Source organism: Silene latifolia, unplaced genomic scaffold (genome assembly GCF_048544455.1).
Source record: "Silene latifolia isolate original U9 population unplaced genomic scaffold, ASM4854445v1 scaffold_88, whole genome shotgun sequence".
Classification (NCBI taxonomy): Eukaryota; Viridiplantae; Streptophyta; class Magnoliopsida; order Caryophyllales; family Caryophyllaceae; genus Silene; species Silene latifolia.
Window position 1 is genome coordinate 2,602,746 of NW_027413793.1, and position 22,067 is coordinate 2,624,812.

The 22,067-nt window shown below is 39.2% G+C and overlaps 1 protein-coding gene across 1 annotated transcript; it reads left to right on the top strand.

Moving 5' to 3' along the window:
• Positions 1-612: 612 nt before the first annotated feature.
• LOC141640528 (uncharacterized) lies at positions 613-1,623 on the top strand. The gene is made up of 2 exons (XM_074449299.1): positions 613-930; positions 1,066-1,623. Exons 1-2 carry the CDS (start codon positions 613-615, stop codon positions 1,621-1,623), a joined length of 876 nt encoding a protein of 291 aa, XP_074305400.1.
• Positions 1,624-22,067: the final 20,444 nt, after the last annotated feature.

The following is a 22,067-nucleotide window of genomic DNA, read 5'->3' on the forward strand; positions in this document are numbered from 1 at the left end:
TTTGATGAAACTTGATCTACAAAAAGCATATGACTCTGTTGAATGGGCTTTTGTAGAGGATATGTTGAGGACCCTGGGATTTCCTGACCAGATGGTGTGTCTCCTTATGCAATGTGTTTCTACACCCTCTTATTCTATTGCTCTTAATGGTGAAGTCTTTGGGTTCTTTAAAGGAAAGAGAGGGTTGCGGCAGGGGGATCCTCTTTCCCCCCTGCTTTTCACTCTTTGTCTTGATTATCTTAGTAGACTGTTGATGATCACTCAGAAGCATCCTCTTTTCAGGTTTCACCCCCTGTGTAAGAGGGTGGAGTTGTCCCATCTTTGTTTTGCTGACGACTTGATTCTTTTCAGCAAAGGAGATAGCAGCTCAATTGATCTTTTACTCAAAACTTTTGAGTGTTTCTCTAAAGCTTCTGGGTTGAAAATGAATAATGGAAAATCAAGTTTTTATTGTAATGGGATGGTCTTGACTGATTGATGAAGTTCGAAGAGAATGGGATGATGCAAGGGACTGTACCCTTTAAATATTTAGGGGTGAGTGTATCCTCCAAGAAGCTGTCTGTTTTGGAATGTAATTGCTTAGTAGATAAAATTGTGGATAGAGTTAGAAGTATGGGAGCTCGACATTTATCTTATGCAGGGAGGCTTGTACTGGTTAAAGCTGTGTTTAGCACTCTTCATGATTATTGGGCAAGGATTTTCATACTGCCTCAAATAATTATAAAAAAGATAGAAGCTGTGTGTAGGGACTTTTTATGGCATGGCAAGGAGTCCAAAAATAGTCCTGCAATGGTGACTTGGGAACAGATTTGCAGACCCAAGAAATATGGAGGACTGGGTTTGAAACAGTTGCATCTGTGGAATTTGGCGTCTATTGCAAAATATGTGTGGTGGATTGAGAGTAAGGCTGACCATCTTTGGGTCAAATGGGTACATGCCATCTACATCAAAGCTGGGGAGTGGCACTTTTATAAACCTACTCTTAATTCAAGCTGGTCATGGAGAAAGTTATGTCAAGTGAAGGAGAGATTTTTGCCTTTGCTTCAGTCTGGGAATGGTTTATAGGGAGGTTATACTGTTAGTCAGGGCTATAGTTGGTTGCAGCCTGCGGTTGAGCAGGTGGATTGGGCTCCATGGATCGTGAATAACTGGCTTGTACCTAAGCATGGGTTCATTAGCTGGTTGGCTGGGCAGAATCGTTTGCTGACACAAGATAGGCTGCTTAGGATGAAGATAATTCAAACTAACTCTTGCTATTTGTGTGGGCAAGGACAGGAAGAGCATTCCCATCTATTTTTCAGGTGCGTTTATAGCAGTACATGTAAGAATTTGGTGTCTGCTTGGTGCAAAGAGAAGTTGCCTGAGCAAGATTGGTGTGCTTGGTGGATAAAGAGAAGATATAGAACCATCACTAAAAAGAAGATCATGGGACTAATTCTTGCTGCATTGATATATCATATTTGGGCTGCTCGTAATACTTGTCGAGTTGATAGATTCTTGAATAGGCCTGAGGTTGTATTGCAGAAGATAAAGCATGATGTAAGAAGTAGAATTAAAAATTGTAGCTTTAAAAGTCATAGTGGAAGTGTAGTAGTGTGGACTGATCAGATTATGGTGTCGTAAAAGGAACAACTCCCTTGTAGTTGATCCTTAAGTTTGTATGGTTGGAGTTTTGATTTTAATGACAAACTTACATTATCCCAAAAAAAAAAAATTATGCGAATTGATTTCTTCCTCGGATCTTCAGTCGATCGACTATAATTGGCAGTCGATCGACTGCTTTGAACAGTACAGAACTCTTTTTTTTTCTTTTCGAATCATTTTTCATCTTTTTTTTTCTATTTCTTTCTTTCCTTTATTTCATCTTCCCAATAACGTCTCAACAGAGAATATGCCACCAAAAACGAGGTAACAATCCCGAGAACTAAACTACTAGCTTGACAAGGGACAGGCTAAATATAGGATGTAGTAAATGGGACAAAAAGCGATATTTTTGGCAGTGTGGAGCTATTGGGCATAAAAAGAAAAGGGAAACCTCTACCACATGTGTCAACTAACCACAAACCGAATGCATACAGGTATTAAGTAGATCAAGTTCATAATCATGCAAATTAAGGAAACATGTCTCATAAGGAGTAACTACTCACATCCTAGATGAACTGGTCACAGATGACACCAGTTATAGGCTCTAAATCTCAGAAATATGATGTAGCTTGCCAAAAATCTAAGTCAAGTCTCAAGCTCAGCCGATAATTAACGAAAACTCGTAGATATGCATATACGATTCTACTAATAACATGATGATAAGCAAGGCTCAAGCAAAACAGGTGCAGATGCAAAATCATCATGGAAATACTACCGTTCCGACTCGACCTATATGCTAAAATAAACGTGCATTTTATGGAAATTTTTTCAATTTTTTCAATTTTTTTTTCGATTTTTGTGTTTTGTATATATGGAAAATGAAATAAACAATGCTATGCAAGGGAAAAATGTAAACGTGAATGCAAGCAAATGATATGCGACGCAAAACCCTTCCCCAAACCAAATCGCACAATGTCCCCATTGTGCAAAATCATGTAATGAAAGAAAAGGGAAAATGGAATTTGCGAGAGAAGAAATAAATGTAATGACATGAGGTGAAAATTGGGAACTCACAAGACTTTAAGCGCAGCAAGGAAAACCTCCCCAAACCAGCGTGAGCTAGGAGGTTTCAGTAGCCAGCAGTGCCACCAATAAGTGCCTGAAAGACAGAGAAGACCACGCATAAGACTGAGAAAAACAATTTCGAGGCGGTAAGATTGTGCACAAATGAGAAAATCAGAAGAAAGAAATAAATTGGACGGAAAATAAAGTGGAGTAGAAAACTCCCTTAAGTCCGCATATCGACCAAACACAGCAGGGGAGAGGTCGTGAATAAATCTGAGCAGCAGCCGGTCGATCGACCACTTAACCGGTCGATCGACCAGGTAAACATGAACGATTGTCGCCTGGAATGCGGATCGGTCGATCGACCACCGGAACGGTCGATCGATCGAAAAAACTCTTGCAACCTCATATTTCTTCGTAATTGCGCAATGATTTGAGCTAGCAAGCTCTAAATACCTGCAAGTGCACAATAATACGCGCCCAAAATTGCGCAAAACCCAGAATAAAGTCTAAAGTACTTAAAAATCCTAAACAAGCGAAATAAAATGCGAAGTTTTCGCGCACACAAAAGCAATAAAAATTGTTTTTAACAAAAGAAAATAAAATGAAGTTTATAACGAGCTCGATCAACTAATAGTTGATCAAGAAGGACCACGGTATGGCCCACTTCGTCGGCTTCTGGCTACTAGAGGTAGCCTCAATGGTGCTTATTTGAGCAGCTGCACCCTTCTTAGCTTCCATGTCCGTATGGCTCAACGGATCAACATTCTCATCATCTCCCCAGTCAAGGATCTCTTCGGGCTCATCAAAATCCAGATCAGACTCCCTGGCTTTAACCGGCTCGTCATCAACTATCTCATCAATTCCATAGCTTAGGCAACCAAGACCTCCTCTTTGAATGATAGGCTTTGTCGCAGCTAGAGTGACCTGCAGCTCATCCTTCCCCAAACCAGCTCCTGCAATGTCTAAAACAACAGGTTCTTCCTCCTTTTTGCTCCCAATCTGGGGCGGAGGGGTTAGCACAGGAGTAGTAATAGAGACAGGCAATTCTAGAAGCACAAAGTACGATTTCTTTTCAGAAACTGTGTTACAGGTAACAGGCCACATGGGGTCCTTCTTTTTAGCAGGTTGAGCAAAAATGATATAATGTTTCCCAACTTTGAAGGTCAAAGTTCCAGAGCCTACGTCAATAACTGCACCAGCAGTGTGCAGAAATGGCCTACCTAGGATGATCGGTATATGGGCATCCTCAGGCATGTCAAGGACAACAAAGTCAATAGGGAAGAAAAACTTCCCTATTTGGACGGGTATGTCCTCTAGGACTCCTATAGGCTCGACCGCAGATCGGTCAGCCATCTGAACTGTCATGTCTGTGATAGCAAACCGGGTCAACTTAAGCTTCCTAGCTAGACTCAAGGGCATGACGCTAATACTAGCTCCTAGGTCACATAATGCCTTCTCAATAGAGAAGGTACCTATTTTGCAAGGAATAGAAAAGCTACCCGGATCCTCTAACTTATAGGGCGCAGTGTGAGACAAGTAGGAGCAAGACTCTTTAGTAAGTGCGACAGTGTGCACTGTTTCAAGTGACCGCTTCTTGGACAAAAGTTGTTTCATAAATTTAGTATAAGCGGGCACTTGGTTGACCAACTCGAGAAAAGGAACCTGTACATTCAGACTACGAATAACTTTCTCAAATTTGCTGAAAGATACCTGTTCCTTGGTCGGCACTAGCCTCTCCGGGTAAGGGGCTGTAAGAAGTACCTTAGCCCTCTCCTCTAAATCACGCGTGTCGGCATCCTTGGACTTTGGCTGGAAGTCCGTCACCTTCTCTTTGTTGAAGCTTGACCCTTCCTCAGACCGTCTCAAATGAGAACCATTAACCGTCATTGGATCGAACTTCGGAGCCGGGACTGACCCATCAGCACTCGGGTCTTGTCCTAAAGTCTTCGGGACTGTCGAACCCCGGAACAAGTGGTCTCGCAGATTACTTGGCATTAAAGGACGAAATTCCTCAGCATCAGCAGTGATCTCAGTCAATCGACCATCGTCCTCGCCGATCGACCGAGATGTACGATTAAGCTCAGTAACCCGTGCTTGATCGATCGACTAGGTATATCGATCGATCGACCGATATACCAGTAGGTAGACTACTGTTTCTTTGATTTATTCGTTGAAGCTTTCTTTTGACTTGTTTCCAGCTCACCTTTTTCAACAGCTTCCTCGACCATGGCAGGACCCTCAAGGGTGGACCCGCTCCTCAAAGTGATGGCATTTAAGGTCTCCTTTTGGTCAGTTTGGGTCGGCAAGTGTCCGGGAGCTCGAGTGTTGCTTTTGCTAGCCAATTGAGTAATTTGGCTCTCTAGTAGCTTCATCCCGGCCTCTCTTGCTTGGGACTCCTTTAGCAACAAGTTCTTAAGCTCGGAAAATTGAGTGCGATTGATTGTTGCTGCGGCACATAGGGAGGTTTCGATATTGTTCTTCGCTTTTGATGAGGGGGCACATAGGGTTCTTCTTTGCGGCGGAGCTTGAGTTGGATTCGGGACATTTTGGCTCCTCCAACTCAAGTTTGGATGGGTATTCGGCTCATAGTAGGTGTTGGTCTGCCTATAGTGTTGAAAGGCGGCACAAGACTCAAAGGGACTAGGCGTTTTTCGAGACATGTCCCTCGGCTCCACACCTTTCACGGATGAAAGGACCGTCCGACGACATGAAGCATTTACTTGGTACATCCCACCTTTAGAAGCTCCTCCTAGTTTATACTTGTCAAATCTCGCAGTGAGAGCCTCAAGCGCAGCGACAGAGGAAGATTCAGCACTCTCCTCCTGGTTCCCTCTCGGAATTCCCATACTCGGCCTTGTGGGTAGCTAGATCGTCAATGATCTTCCACCCCTTGGTTGCTCCCAAATTTTCAGCGAATCGGCCATTGGTGCAGATCCAAAATGGCCCTCGATCGTCGTACAACCCATTGTAGAAATGATTGCACAAGCTCCACTTTTCGAACCCATGGTGCGGTATGGTTCGCACCAGTTTCTTAAATCGAACCCATGCCTCGTGGAAGTTCTCATCTGGCCCTTGTTTAAAGCCCGTGATTTGAGCTCTAATAGCAATCGTCCTTGAAGCAGAAAAGTACTTCTTGTAGAATGCCAATGCCAATGAATTCCAATCGGTGATTCCCGAAGTTCGGTCCAAATCTCTATACCACTCCCTTAAAGCATCACGAAGGGAGAAGATGAACATGGTCTCCTTGATCTGGTCTTGGGTCACGCCGGTTGGTGGGGGTATGGAACAATGAGAGTCAATAAAGGTCTCCATATGCTTAGCTGCATCTTCATTTGCAGCTCCCCCGAACTGGTTCTTCTCAACCATGCTAATGTATGAAGGCTTTCGTTCGAACTTCCTGGCATCTCCGGGTAATTCGAACCCCTTATATAAGTTTTCAGCTGTAAGCTCAGAATGACTAGCTATACTTGCTTCCTCGGCCATGACTGGAATTTTCGGAGAAGTAATCGTCTCGGCCAAGAAGTGGAAACGGGTGAAGACTGTGGGTCTTCTTCGAACAGATCGTTCTCGTAATAGCTTGACAGAGTACTCAGCTCTTCCTCTGTCGGTAGTACTCTTTGTGTTCGTCTCAACTCGCGCAAAGATTTCTCTATCTCAGGGTCAAATGGCACTAGTTCACCACCCTGTGACCTGCGCATAAGAGGAAACTACAAAAAGAATGTAAGAAAAGTTTAAGGAACAGAAGTCCCTTAAACTAAAGAAAGACTAAAATAAAACAGCTAAAAATTAGAACTATTGCCTCCCCGGCAACGGCGCCAAAATTTGATACCCGTCGTTGTGAGTACCAAAAATAAATTTATAATTCCTATTAAAACTAACCTAGGCTAGTGGTAACAGGGTCGAACCACAAGGAGGCAGACGTAATTTCTAGCTGTCTAATAAAAGTCTAAAGTAACAAAAGTGGGGGTTGACTTGAATTGGTCTATACTAAGAGTGAATAAAGGCAATAAACTAAAAAGATGGATTTAACAGATAAAGAAGGGGTACTAGGATGATCGGTTCATTATAGCTTCGGCGGCAGCAAACTAAGTCGGTCTGAGTCAACACAAGTGAGGCGGGAAATAAAGAGGTCCTCTCGGTCCACTCTTAACAAATAGCATCTTTCGATCTCGCTATAGGTCCCTAATATTACTAAAACTGACTCTCGTCCTGAAAAGTGACTAACGGTCTAAACTATACCTATCTTTCGATCTTAGCACAGTTTAGTCGATTCAATTGATGGTCTAACAACTTCCCCTATCTTTCGATCTAATGGGTCAGCCAAAAAAAAGATATCTAACTGGTCGCATGCATTCGATTCGTTAAATACAACAATTAAAATCAATTAAAACGAAATAAAGCTCACGAGGTCAGTCGATCGACCGGGTAAGGTGGTCGATCGACCAACACGCGGGTTCAGGCCGTGTATAATCTAATGCCGCCTATGCTACAATTCGCCTACATCCTAGCACAAACTATTTAGCTACTCATGCTGAAAGTGATAACAACAATAATACTAGGGCGTAAAAGAATTGAATTCATAATTAAAGTGATAAGGCAAACAATTAACATGCAACAATAAAGATGGTTTCGGGAAGCTACTAGCAATTCTAATCTAATAACGAAACAGATGAATTGAAATAGGGCAGAAGAATACCGAGAATAGCAGAAGAATGATTAAGAACAAGAGCGAAAATTCCAATGCTTACAATATTCCAAACCCTAATTCTTCCTAAAACCGTATGTAAACTTAATGTAAAACTGATAATAAAACTTAGGTAAAAACTTGATGATAAAAACTTCCTAAACTAGGTATTCTCAGTTACGTTATATAGAAAGTTCACGTAACAATTATTCCAAAACCCTAAACTTTACGGGCTTCAAGTTCCTTGGTCTTTTAATTCTCGTCTGAAACAGCAGTTTGGTCGATCGACTAAGGTAGGTGGTCGATCGACTGCTTGGCAGTGAACAGTAGCTTCTGTAACCCGAGGGTTGGTCGATCGACTGAGGGTGATGGTCGATCGACTACTTGAGCTGCTACTTGACTTCTTAAAACTCGTGGACTTATCTTTTGGGCCTTGAATTGCGCATCAAGCTCGTTCCTCGGGTGAATACTTCACGTCAAAATGAAATGCAGGATACTCGGGGACGGATTTAGCTTGATTTCCGCTGGATTCTTCACATTTCTGCAATAATGTACAAAATACGGAAGTAGACGGAAATAGGGAGAAATGCAGCATAAACTACAAGAATGAGCTTTGAAATGCGTGTAAAATGGGATGTAAAACATCATATAAAAGACACGCATCAATAACCAAACTCGGATTAAAATAAATATAATCCACCGGAAACTTTCCCGAAAAGGTAGTCAATACAATTGCCACTTTTGCTAAAAAAAAAGGCTAAAAATTAAAACCTCCAAAACAGGGTTCTACAATCCAAAAGAAACGAAAATAAAAAAGAGTAGGATCAACTACTCGCTAGCTCACTCCTCGAATCCCAGCAAAACAAAAACATGTCATGTTATATACATAACAGCCACAATCAGTGGGGAGTAACTCAGGCGTTCTCCCAGCCACATTTCATCAAGTTAAAGGCAAGCAAGTGCTAAAACCACAATTATTTGAAATATGAAACCTTAATACATCAGAAAATGTTAAAAACATAAATAAGCATTTGAACAGTTGAAAATCCAAATCTAGTCCAAAAACATTAAAGTATAAGATACAATATCAAATAGTCCTCATGAAAGCCAACTTAGTATCTTAGTATAGATTTTCACTCGGACTATGCTAAAGTACCGCGGTTCCACAACTATAATAGGGCGGCGTCTTACTCCGTAGTGCGAGGCCCTAGTCTATGTGTATGTACATAACTCCCGGGCGGGGTGCAACAGTCCCAGACGACCACCGATGACAATCATCAGTTCTATAGCTAACGGCAAAACTAAGCATATCCTGAGTTTATTATTCTAAACCTTACACTTAATTGTTTTATAAGTATTGAAAACCACTTCAAAACTGTTTATTATTCAAATCCTTTAAAAGGGAAACCTTCCAAGAAGGCAACTTCCAAAAATAGTAGCTTTCTATAAATAGAATTTCACGTAGAATAAATACCTTCTCAAAATAGAAATCTTATGAAAATAGCAATGTATGATGTTATTAATAATGTTATAATTTTAGGCGCAAAAGTAATAATTTTAGTCATGGAAAGAGAAAGCTTCTCCTCCAAGCAACACCAGAAAACTCAAAAAACACGTTAATTTTCTTTATTTTTTTCCACTTTTCATCGCTTGATCATGGCTAAAACTCGCGCTCGTAATAAACAGGTAGTTGTAGACGATGATACTTCTAGTGTAGTTGTTACGGAAGAGATAAATACTTCAATTTTGAAGACAGCGGACCTTATTGCGGAGATTCATGGAACACCACAGCCTGCTAATCATTCAGGTAATTCCCAGGAAAATACGGTTGGTCAATTATTGAATTTAACTGATTTGTTGGACAAACCCATGGGAGAAGAACAAGTGGAAGAGGAATTGGAAAGTGATATCCCTAGTTCTGAGACACAACAGCCTACCACCGAGTTAGGAATTGGGATTTCAAAAACCTGGAAAGATGTGGCTAAACCTAAACCTGGGATGGAATTACATTACTGTGACAAAAGTGCAGATACTAAGATTGTTGAGATTGAAGAGGAGGATGTATTAGAGGAAATTAAATTCTGGAAGAATACTCTTATGGGCAACTTTCTGGGTTCCAAACCAAAACTGCAATAGGTGGATGAATTCGTGCTCAAACATTGGAAACATGTAACCAGGCCAATTGTTCAGTATTATAAAAAGGGATGGTATAGTTTTCGCTTCCTATCTGAGGAGGACATGAATGAAATCCTAAAAGGGGGACCATGGACGATGGGTTCAAGTTCTCTGATCCTGAAGAAATGGTCTCCTATGTTTTCTAAAGAAATGGACTCAGTTTCTGTTGTTCCTGCCTGGATCCTCTTCCCTGACTTGGACCCATTCATGTGGTCGGAGAAGGTTTTGAGCAAGTTGGCCAGTACTGTGGGAAAGCCACTGTTTGCAGATTTGCCCACAACTTTCAAATCCAAACTTGCTTTTGCACGAGTACTGGTAGAGGTTGATGTTGCAGAAGAGCTACCTACTTCTGTTATCCTAAAATCTCCTTATCATGGTGAAACAGTTCAGCGTATCATCTATGAGTGGTTGCCATATTATTGTCACTGCTGTAGGAAATTGGGGCACACTAAAGAACGCTGCAAAATTACTAAGATAAACAACAAACTGGATGAACAAAGAGCTGCTGCAAAGGTGACACAGGTGTACAGGGAAGTCCAGAGACCATCTGAAACAACCCAACAGACCTCAGTTGACTCAAGAAGCCATAAGCTAGGCCACCCTCCTCCTACATTAGAGAATGAAACTTTGACTGAGATGGTTGATGCGAGCTCAGAAGGCCAAGGGCTAGGCTCTGTATCCCCAGTCTTAGTAAAGGATCCTTCTCTTAATGATCAGGGGGAAGGCTCAGAATGCTATGTGCCAGGTCGTAATACTGAGACTGTGGGTGAAACCAGATTGGTCTCTGCTGGGACTAGGATTACTAAGATTGCAAGGGGTGAGCAAGGAAGTACCAGCATTTCCTTGGTCAATACTTATGTTGTTTTACAGGTACCTGGGGATCCTACAGACACAGGACTAGTGGATGTGACTGGGACAGAGGAGCCACCGGATCCAGGTCCACATGATAGTGTCCTCCTGGAACATTAGGGGTTTCAATGACCCAATAAAGCAGCAGGAGATTAGAGGTTATTTACATTCCAATAAGTTAGAGGTCTTAGGACTTCTTGAAACTAGGGTTAAATCAAATAAATTTGCTGCTATCTCTAGGACTTTTTCTTCTTATTGCATTCTCAATAATTACTCTCACCATTACAATGGTCGTATCTGGGTTTTCTTAAATACAAGGATGGTTACTCTTATTTCTTCTAGGATTCATGAGCAATTGATTCATGTTGAATTATTGCATCATGTATCAAATAAAACTGTTCACATTTCTTTCATATATGGTAGTAATGATGGGGACCAAAGAGAGAGGTTATGGGATGAGCTTAGGGTAATTGCTCCTACAGTTACCACTTAGGCTATCATGGGTGATTTTAATATTGTCAGAGATATGGAGGAGAGATTGGGGCCTAATCCTCCTTCATTATCTGAGGTTTTGGCTTTTAATCAATGTCTATTGGATTGTTCTTTAGAGGATATACAAAGCTTTGGTTGTGAACATACTTGGACGAATAAGAGGGATGTAAATGCTCGTATTTGGTCTAAACTGGACAGGGTTTTAATCAATCCTCTCTGGTTAGTCAATCACCCCACCACTCAGGTGACTGTACTCCCTTCTGGTATTTTAGATCACTCCCCTTTATTGTTGGAAACTCAGGAGAATTACAAGATGAAGAAGGGGTTTAGTTACTTAAATTGTTGGGTGGAACAGGAGGGATATGATAGTATCATTCACACAGCTTGGAATTCACCTGTCAAAGGGAATGCAATGTTCAGGTTTTTTTCTAAACTCAAGACCACTAGGGTTGCTTTGATCAAGCATCACAAAAATCATTTTACTGGGATTTCTCATCAAGTTCAACTGGCTCAGCAAGCTCTAAAGGAATGTCAGGTTAAGATTCAGCTGACTCCTTTGGACTCTGATCTATTGACTCAGGAGAAAAATCTTCTGGAGCAATATTTGAAGTTAAAGGGGATTGAAAGGAGCTCTCTACTGCAGAGGGCAAAGATTCAGGCTATTCATTACAATGATGCACCTACGAGATATTTTTTCACCAGAATAGCAGCTAGGAAGCACCAAAGTCTAATTGGGAAAATACAGGATAGACATGGTCAGGTTCAGGAAGGAGTTCAGAATGTAAATGCAGCATTTGTGGATTATTATAAATGGTTATTAGGGGAAAGAATGGCAACTGAAGCACTGGATCTTGCCTCTTTGGAAGGGCCAAAAGTTGATGAAGCTGATTGGCCAACTTTATGCATGCCTGTGGAGGAAGGGGAAATCAGGAAAGCTCTCTTTTCTATTGACTCTAATAAGAGCCCTGGTCAGGATGGGTTTTCTTCTCATTTCTTCAAGCATCCTTGGGAGGTCATCAAGAGGGATTTTTGCATTGCCATACAGGATTTCTTTAAGAAAGGCTCAATGCACAAACAAGCTAACACAACTCTTTTGGCATTGATTCCTAAAAAGGCAGTGGTCTCAACAGTCATGGACTACAGACCAATTTCTTGCTGCTCAGTTATTTACAAAACTATTAGTAAAATCTTATGTGAAAGACTCAAGCCTTTGCTGCCAGTACTTGTGGGGAAAGAACATGGTGCTTTTTTGAAGGGACGCAGTTTATATGAAAACATAATGCTTACACAAGCTTTGGTCAAGGGGTACAGTCAACAAGGAGTTTCACCAAGATGTATGATCAAAGTAGATATTAAGAAAGCTTTCGACTCTCTGCAGTGGGAGTTTATTGGCCAGATGCTCAAGGTGTGTAATTTTCCTCCTCAGTTTAAGAAATGGATTGTTGGTTGTCTCACCTCAACTTGGTTCAGTATCAAGATCAATGGAGATGTTACTGGTTTTTTCCAAGGAGGTAGTGGGTTGAGACAAGGGGACCCTCTCTCCCCTTTCATTTTTGTTATGAGTATGGAGATTTTATCACGGTTACTAAGAGGAATTCATAAGGAGACTCAGGTTTCTTATCACCCAAAGTGTGGCAGACTGGGCCTTAACCATTTAATATTTGCAGATGATTTAATGATTTTCAGTAGGGGTGATCTACCTTCAGTGACTGTTGTGACTAATACTTTGAGTAAGTTTGCTAAAGTATCAGGGTTGCAGGCAAATCCAGATAAAACCAATATATACATGGGAGGAGTAAGTGGTGATGTCAAACAGTTGATATTGGATGCTACAGGATACATTGAAGGGTCCTTTCCTTTCCGTTATCTTGGAGTACCACTTAATGCAGGCAAACTGAATAAAGAGATGTTTGCTAATCTCCTTGCTAAGATACAACAGTCTTTGCATCATTGGTCAGCATATAAACTTTCTTATGCAGGCAGAATCAGTCTTATAAATACTGTAATCTTTGGTCTAGAACAATTTTGGTGTTCTACCTTGCTCATACCAAAAGGCGTTATCAAACTGATCACAAAGTTCTGTAGAAATTTCCTATGGAACTCTGAGGAAGGCAATAGAAAACTCATATGGAAGAGCTGGGTTTCTTGTTGTGCACCTCATCAGGAAGGAGGTTTCCAGATTAAGGAATTTTTGGCTTGGAATAGAAGTGTTAAGTGCAAATGGATTTGGGATATAGAGAAACATTCTGATAATTTGTGGGTCACTTGGAACTATGAATATAACATTAAATCAGGGGATTTTTGGGAACAGGAGATTAAATCTTTTAATTCTGAAAGTTGGAGGAACATCCTGCAAGTTAGGGATCTGCTACTGCAGCAGTTTGGTTCATCTGCTGCTGTTCAGCAGGTTCTGCACTCATGTGTTAAAAATGGGAAACTGAAGATGGACTTGATTTATGAGTATTTCAGAACTAAGTTTGAGAAGTTCAGATGGCCTAAAGCAGTATGGAGCAGAGCTGTTCTTCCAAACCACAGTCTTATTACAGTACTTACAATGCAAACTAAACTGGCTACTATTGATCAACTAAATAGCATGGGTATATGTTTGGTGAATAGGTGTGTTTTGTGCAAGCAGGAAGCTGAATCTCATACCCACTTGTTCTTTCGATGTTCTTTTTCCTCGACTATCTGGTCTTTACTTCTCCATTGGATGAACATCTCAGGAAGGTCCACAAATCTGAAAAAAGAGCTCAACTGGATAGTTAGTAAGAGAGCTAAGAAACATTGGAAGGCTATATGGTTCACAGGTTGTGTCACTGCTTTGGTCTATAGCATTTGGGAAGAGCGCAACATTCGTATTTTTCAGGGTATTGAGCATGATATACAGTATGTGGTTAAGAGAATACAATTTATAGTAAGTAATAGGATTCTACATGTACTGCCTACATGTAGGCATGTAATGTTTCTTGTAGCTTGTACTGTTTGAATGGCTCCAATAGTTGGTTATATTTTGTAAGATCTGGCCTATTTATTCCCTTTATGGATGAATAAAAGTGGCTTGCCTTTCTTGCAAAAAAAAATAATGTTATTTAAACAGTTAGAAAACAAAACTTATTATCTTATTACCAAATTGGGTAATCCAATTTAAATATGACACGGCTGTCGCAACCCTATCAAAAATAAAACCAACCGGTCTCTATAAAATGTAGTAGAGGCAGTCGGGTATCGTATCCACTGGGAGATGGGAATTCTATAAGGTAAACTAAGTATATCTAAGTAACCGTTTCTTGGGGGTTTTGAGTTGTTTTAACTGAACTAAAGAGCAATAAAAGTGGAAATAATTAAAACAGCAAGGATTGAAATAGATGTGAGCAAATAGAGAGAAAGATGCTAGGATGTCGGTTCACCATGATATCACACAAATCAGCTAAAGGTAGGTCAGTCGGTCTGATATGACAAGGGTAAAGGAAAGGTCCTCTCGGTCCGCTATCCGCCCTAAAATACTACTAACTTAGCTTTCACCCTCATTAGTGTAGTCTATTGTCCATAACAGTTCTATTCATTCCAATCTTTCGATCTAGGTCTGAATTTAACCAGTTTAATTACTTCTGTTGCATGCATTTAACCTAATAATTACAATTATTAGGTCTGAATTTAACCAGTTTAATTACTTCAGTTGCCATATGAAAATTGAAGATAGTACTGGTGTCCTGTGTGAAGATAATGATCAGATTCAGGGTGCCTTCATTGATTTCTATACTGACCTGCTTGGCACAACATCACCAGTTACTAAAGTCTCTCAAAATGTGGTTCAAATGGTTAAGATCTGTACTGCTGAACATCATGCTATCCTGCTGTCTCCTTTCACTAATGATGAGATACAGCAGGTGTTATTTTCTATCCCTACCCATAAGGCTGCTGGGCCTGATGGGTATTCCAGTGCTTTTTTTAGGGATTCCTGGGACATTGTGGGTAGCTCTGTGTGTGAGGCCATCCATGATTTTTTTTCAGAGTGGGCAATTATTAAAACAACTCAATCATACCATGGTTACCCTAATCCCTAAATGTGACTTACCTCATAGTGCAACAGACTATCTAATATTCTCCCACATATTGTTAGTGATAGTCAGGGTGGGTTTATTAAAGGAAGAAGCATAGTGGAAAATATTTTAATTTTTCAAGATGTGATTAGATGTTATAATAGGAAGGTTGTGTCTCCTATGTTCATTCTCAAAGTAGACTTAAAGAAAGCATATGAATCTGTTAATTGGGATTTCCTGGAACAAATGTCGACCTATTTAAATTTTCCCCCTTTTTTTATTCATCTAATCATGGAGTGTACTAGAACTGCTTCATATTCTCTTGTTCAGAATGGAGAGACCTTTGGTCATTTCAAGGGTGCTAAAGGTTTGAGACAGGGAGACCCCCTGTCCCCCCTCTTATTCACTATTGCTATGGAGTACTTGAGTAGGGTCTTGGCTTATACTACTGCTAATTTGCCTTTCAAGTTCCATCCTCTATGAAGTCCTTTGAAATTGTCCCACCTCATGTTTGCTGATGACCTGTTACTCTTTAGCAAAGGAGATGTGAAGTCTATAATGGTCCTGTTAAGATCCTTTTTCTACTTTTTTTCATGCCTTTGGGCTCCAAATGAATCCTGCCAAGACTAATGCTTTTTTTAATGGAGTCTCAAACTAGGTTAAGAAAGAGATACTACAAATCTCTGGATTTCAAGAAGGGCATCTGCCTTTTAGGTACCTTGGTGTTCCCATTACCTGTGGCAGGATGTCCAAAGCTGATTGTAGTATTCTTGTGGAGAAGCTGATAACTAAGATAAGAAGTTTTGGATCAAAAAAACTCTCTTATTCTGGCAGACTGGTTTTAGTGTCCTCTGTCTTGACTGCACTATACAACTACTGGGTAAACATTTTTGTTATCCCTAAGGGTGTGCTCAACAAGGTCAATTCCATTTGTAGGAATTATCTGTGGGATGGAGGAGTGGATTATATAAGAAACCCAAGAGTAATTTGGGAAAAATTTGCTCTCCTAAGATTGAAGAGGGGTTGGGGCTTAGAGATAGTCATGTCTGGAATATTGATGCATTGGGCTAATTGGCCTGGTGGATCTACTACAACCCGGATAGATTATGGGTAAAGTGGGTTAATCAGGTCTATTTGAAGGGCCACTGCTGGGATGATTACCAACCTGGTATTGATATAAGCTGGGGATGGAAGTCGATTTGTAAGATCAAAGACAAGTTGGCAGCTGGTTACTCTAATGGGCAATGGATGTTGGATATGAACGGCTATACTATACAAAGTGGATATGAACTTCTCAGAATGAAATTTCAGACTGTGTCCTGGCATAAGCAGATCTGGAATTCATGGTGTATTCCCAAGCATTAATTCATTGCATGGCTAGTGGCTAGGGAGGCTCTTTTACTCAAGGAGAGGTTACTTACACTAGGCATTGTTGCTGATGCTGACTGCTTGTTATGTGGCAGGGGAATAGAAACTCACACTCACTTGTTCCAATCCTGTGAGTATACAAGGAAGATTTTTGATGAGCTTGCCAAACTGCTGGGTGTTGCTCTACCTGCAACTGATATGTTGCAACTGATAGAGTGGACAATATTCACAGTTGAAGAGGGGTGCTCTGTTGTGTGCTGTTATTACAACATATTACCACATATGGTTACAAAGAAACAAAGCTAGAGTTGATGGTTGTTTACTTAGGCCTGCTCTAGTAACTGATATGATAATGAAGGTTGTTAAAATGCGAGTTGTTGCACGGCTTAATCTAGGTTTAGATAGTCGAGATGTGTCCTGGCTAAGTTGTGTTAAAATGTATTTGTAGTATCTCTTTCAGAGAGACAAAATTGTGATGTAACCAAAATGGTGTAGTTGTAACTCTTTTGTTACGGTTTAATGGATATTCTTACATTTTACCAAAAAAAAAATAATAATAATAATTACAATTATATTGCTATCAAACAATTCTCACAGCAAAACCTCCTAAACAAATTAAAGCATCATCGTTTTACTATCATGGCTCCCCTAATCCTAGCATTAGAGAATTTAGCTACGCATAAATGTAAATAAAACAATAATGAAAGATAAAACAATACTAAACATGGTATAAAGAGATGTGCAAAAGAGAATTAAATTAAATAGGAAGAGAGTAGATAAGTTACACAAGACGAGATCCGAAAAATTAGAAGAGCAGAGTGATATCCAACAGAACAAAAAAAGGTAAAAAGGAACTCTCAAACCTAATTAAGTCTCTCCTATTTATAGGAGAGATATTTATTAAACCTAAGATACGATAACAAGATAATAAAATCTTGCGTCAGATAGAAAAGGACATTAGAACTCCTCGATCGAGTAACTCGTAGCAAAAACCTCTCGATCGAGCACAAAACGTACTCGATCGAGGACCACCAAAAAGGCACCTCTAGATCTAGCAAAAAAAGTACTCGATCGAGGACTATAGTACTCGATCGAGTGGTTTCCAGCGCGTAATTCCTGCTTCGCGCACTGAATTTCAAACAGCCGCCATTTCTTTGTTACTTGTCGAAAACAAGCGATTTTTATGGCGTTGGAAAGCTAAGAGGATAAGCTTTCATATCCAATTAGAATAACTTGAATAACAGTTGTGTAACTCGAGATATGGCTCCTCAAAGTAGGCACTAGTAATTTGAAGCTCTTATTTTGCTCGCCTAGCTTCTTTACTTCTACGCGCATCACCAAATAGTAGTTTCCAAGCTCCGACTCAACTCATCTCCTAAATGCATGCATAGGGACATGTTCTAAGCTTGATTCCGCTTCTCTTTGGTTCATTCTTGCAAATAGGACAAGAGAAACCAAAGTAGACAATTCGGGGGGACATTTGTAGCTTAATACTATGTAATATGCATAGAAATGCGTGCAAATAAGGCTTAGAAAGACTATATAAAATGCACGCATCAAACCTCCCCAAACCAAACATTTGCTTGTCCCCAAGCAAACTATATGCAAAACTAATGGAACAGAAAAGAAAACTCAGAGCTAGCTACAAATTGTCCACTTAAACCGATTTAATGCAAGCACTAATACTTATAGCAAAACAGTCAAATGCAAACGAGTTATGAGATATTTATAATAAAGCTGAACCGTCGACCTTGCAAGACCTTTAATGATGGACTCTCACGGGTCACTATTCTCTCATGAAGCAAAGGGTAAGCATATGAATTGTAAGAGAATAAGAAAAATAGTCGCTCACCTAAACTACGACCGACATAAACATGCATGCAGCTAATATGATAGACAATTCTAGCTACCGTACACATACATTCCAACCAAATAAGGTCCCGTCACAGCCGAGGGCTTACAAAAGTATGGAAAAGTGAGGCAATGGGTAAGAAAAGGCAAAAAATTTCTGGAAATGTGAGGTTAATAGCCAAGCTAGCTAACTAAACAGAACCAAATGAACCATATCCGATTCACAACCATTAGAAATAAGCACAGATGCCTTTTATTTCGGCATACAGACTCACTAAACCGTATAACAACCAACTCCTCATACGATATAGAATAAGAATATAGGAGCAAAAACCGTTAACAATCAAACTCTTTTTTTTCATTTCTCTTTTCTCTTTCACGGTTTTTTTCTGATTTTCTTTCGTTTTTTTTCGAATTATTTTTTTTCAACTTATTTTTTTCATCATTTCATCCTCCTTCTCCATATATTACCAACTCCGATAATCAAATACAAACCAAATTCGGATCAATAGTAAAATACCGCAAAACAATCACTAAACTAGCTTGACAAGGCAGGCTAAATTTGGATGTAGTTAAGGGTCAAAAGGCAAATTTGGCTAAATGTGGAGTTAAATGGGTAAAAATAGGAAAAAGGGGAAAATAAGCACCTCCTTGCATATGACACCAACCACTAACCCAAATGTATGTAGGCAAAAAACAATTGAATTTCATATATGTGCAAATTAATGATACATGCTATGCAAGGAGTAACTACTCACAATCCTACATGAACTGGTCATAAATGACACCAGTTTAAAGGCTCTAAAACTTAGAAATTATAAGTAGGTTGCCAAAATTTCAGGTCAAGTCCATTTGTTCAGCTAAATTTCAACATTAACTTGTAGACATGCAAATGACAAAGCTAAAAGAATATTAGTTTTTGCAAGGCTTAAGCAAAATGGGCCAAAAGTAGTGCAATATCATCATTGAAATCTACTTTTCCGACTCAACCTATATGCAAAAAAAAACATGAAATATTTTTGAATTTTTTAATTTTTTTGTGAGATTTTTGAATTTTGAAAATAGAAGACAATGCATACAAAAATTAGACGTGACAACAGAAATGCAAGAAAAAAACAAAATGCAGACACAGATATGGATGCATATACCCTCCCCAAACCAAACCGTACAATGCCCTCATTGTACTCAAAAATAGGGAAAGGAAATGCAAACTGAAAAGAAGAATGAAGCTCGGAAAACTTACAAGATAATCGTGAAGTAGGGACCTTCCCAAACCAGCCAGAAACATGGGAGGTCGCAATTAGCCCCATAACATCGCAGCACGTGAGTTAAAGCAAAAGAACTCGATCGAAGGACTAGAGCACTCGATCGAGTAAAATGGGGCATCAGAAGCGTTCGATCGAGAGATAAGACCACTCGATCGAGAAGTCCTCAAATCAGGGTGCTCAGTACTCGATCGAGTGAGGAAAGTACTCGATCAAGAGAAAAGGGTACTCGATCGAGCTCTCTAGGCCTGATCTTCTAGGCGTCATTTGAAACATCTGCAAAAATGCGACAAACAACCCATAGAACTAACAAAACCAGTTCAAATGTTCCAGTCTATCGTTTGAAAAACTAACTACTAAAGTCTAAAACATACGCTACCAACTAAAATGTCTCAAAAATCCAATTACAACGAGTATTAAAAATAAATTCGGGTTGCCTCCCGGTCAGCGCTGGTTTCAGATAGGTCTCGCACGACCTCTTTTTGTCTTCATCTCAATTGCTCCAGTTGGTCACAATCAAAGCAACTCAAAGCTCTTAGCAATCGATCATAAATCTGTGCATGTGCTACACAAAAGCATAAGTAGCACCAACATACAATACGAGCATAGAAAATTAATGTTAGAGACCGTTTCAGCATAACAAATTTTTGATGACAATTATAGCAGGACCGCATCAAATTGTTCGTCCAACCAAAAGAGTATGGAGTATCAAAGCGCAAAGTAGAGGTTATGCGAGATAATTTATCACTCACCACACCAGTAATCCTTATGAAGTTATCGTCAACAATTAAATCTTGGTCACGAGGTCTACCACTCCTAATGACAGAATCGGTGGCAAAAGAATATATTACCTCTACCGGGCTAGGAGTATTCATTGACTCATATACCTTCTCGTTCCCCTTGTTGATAGGCTCTATCCCATATATTTCAGCCTCTAAAGCATCCAGCTCAGCTTTCCAAATGGGAGATTCACCTGCACATGTCTCAAAAGATATCAAAGCATCTAAAGGGTTCGTAGTAGGGGGTCCTTGTGCAGAGTATTCATCAATATCATCTTCAACATCAAAAACATCAAAATATGCATTCTGCGCAGGCGTAATTGTTGGAGTTTGTGTCCTCCACAATAGTGCGTTTACATAATAAATCTCATTAAAGGAATATCATCAGATATTTATTTATTTGATCCTCGTCAGTTGATTAACGTAAATCGATAACGGTTGGCTAACTAGAGTTTGACGTTATTGTCGTGAGACGGCGGTGATCAACTGACCCCTTTCGGTCACACCTAAAGGAACGAAACCCAATTGACAACTAATTAATTGTATGCGATACAATTTATTTAGTCCCTTGATAAATAGACTAAAAAGTTAGTCGATATAGAGAGATATTGAGTTGTGAACTCGAGGCGCGGAAATTATTATTTAATTATGCGATAATTGAATAATAAATTTTATGAGACGAGAATTAATAATTAAGCAGTTAATTTTTAAGATAGGTACTAATTGACTAATGTGATTAGTATTGGTACGTAAAATATATGTGTAGCTGTACACGTATATTTACGGAGTGTTTTAGACAATATTAATCGGGAAGCATTTAAACATAAAACGATGTTTAAATAAAATTTACACGTATTTGTGCGACAAATATAAGAACTAAAATGGACCCGTAAATGGGTAATATGGACCGTGTAATTTGTGTATATGGTTGTGTGCACAAGACACAACCATGACACACTTGTGAATGCCTTTTAATCTAATTGGTGGTGCATCTTTCCATAGCTTTTGTCTATTCTATGCATCAATTCATTGGGCATAATAAATACAACTCAACTCCCTCTCTTACTCCCTCCAACCATCCTCCCTTCCTCACTACTACAACATTTTTGTGTTGTTTTATTTTTCCACTCAACTCAACAAGTTTTTGCATGTGTGGAAAATAAATTCATCTCTCTAAAATTAATATTTTTTTACTAAGATTGTTAGTAATCAAAAAATAAAATAAATACTAAGTGTATTAGTATTTACATATTATCAAGGGTTAAATTTAACAAGTATCTAGTTAATATTTGTTAGATTATTGGGTATATGTTCTTGGGTGCTTCTTGAAGGAGATCTTCTAATTTGGAGATTTGGTAAAGGAGGATCTTTCATTTTTCTTTAGCACAAGAACAATCAAGGTAGGAGATCTTGATTGTGCCCATATTTACCATAGAAATCAATGTAAGGAAATTATTTTTCCTTAATCTTTATCATTATGCTTTTATATTAGCATGCATGTTACATAGATCAATAAAATAATATTTTATGAGATAATTTATTTTTAATTAGAGAGTCTTAGAATATATGATCTCTCAAGTAGTATCAGAGCATAGGCTTGTAATTTGCATGTTGATTTTAAGCATATTAATAAATTATGAGATAATTTTCAAAAACTCAAAAATTGTGTTAGAAGAGGTTTTAGCACGAAATTTTTGAGGCATGTATACCTACTGATCTCAAAATATTTGTGGTAAGGTTTGGTGATTTATGAAGTTATTTTGCTATTTTTAATGATTTTTAGTAGAAAACCGAGTCAAAATGCCGTATTTTAGTTATAAATTGACTAAAAATAGTTAAACGTTGATTAGGGTCATGGAATTTTTATAGTATTTCATGCATGTTTTCTACTGATTGTATGCAAAATGTTGAA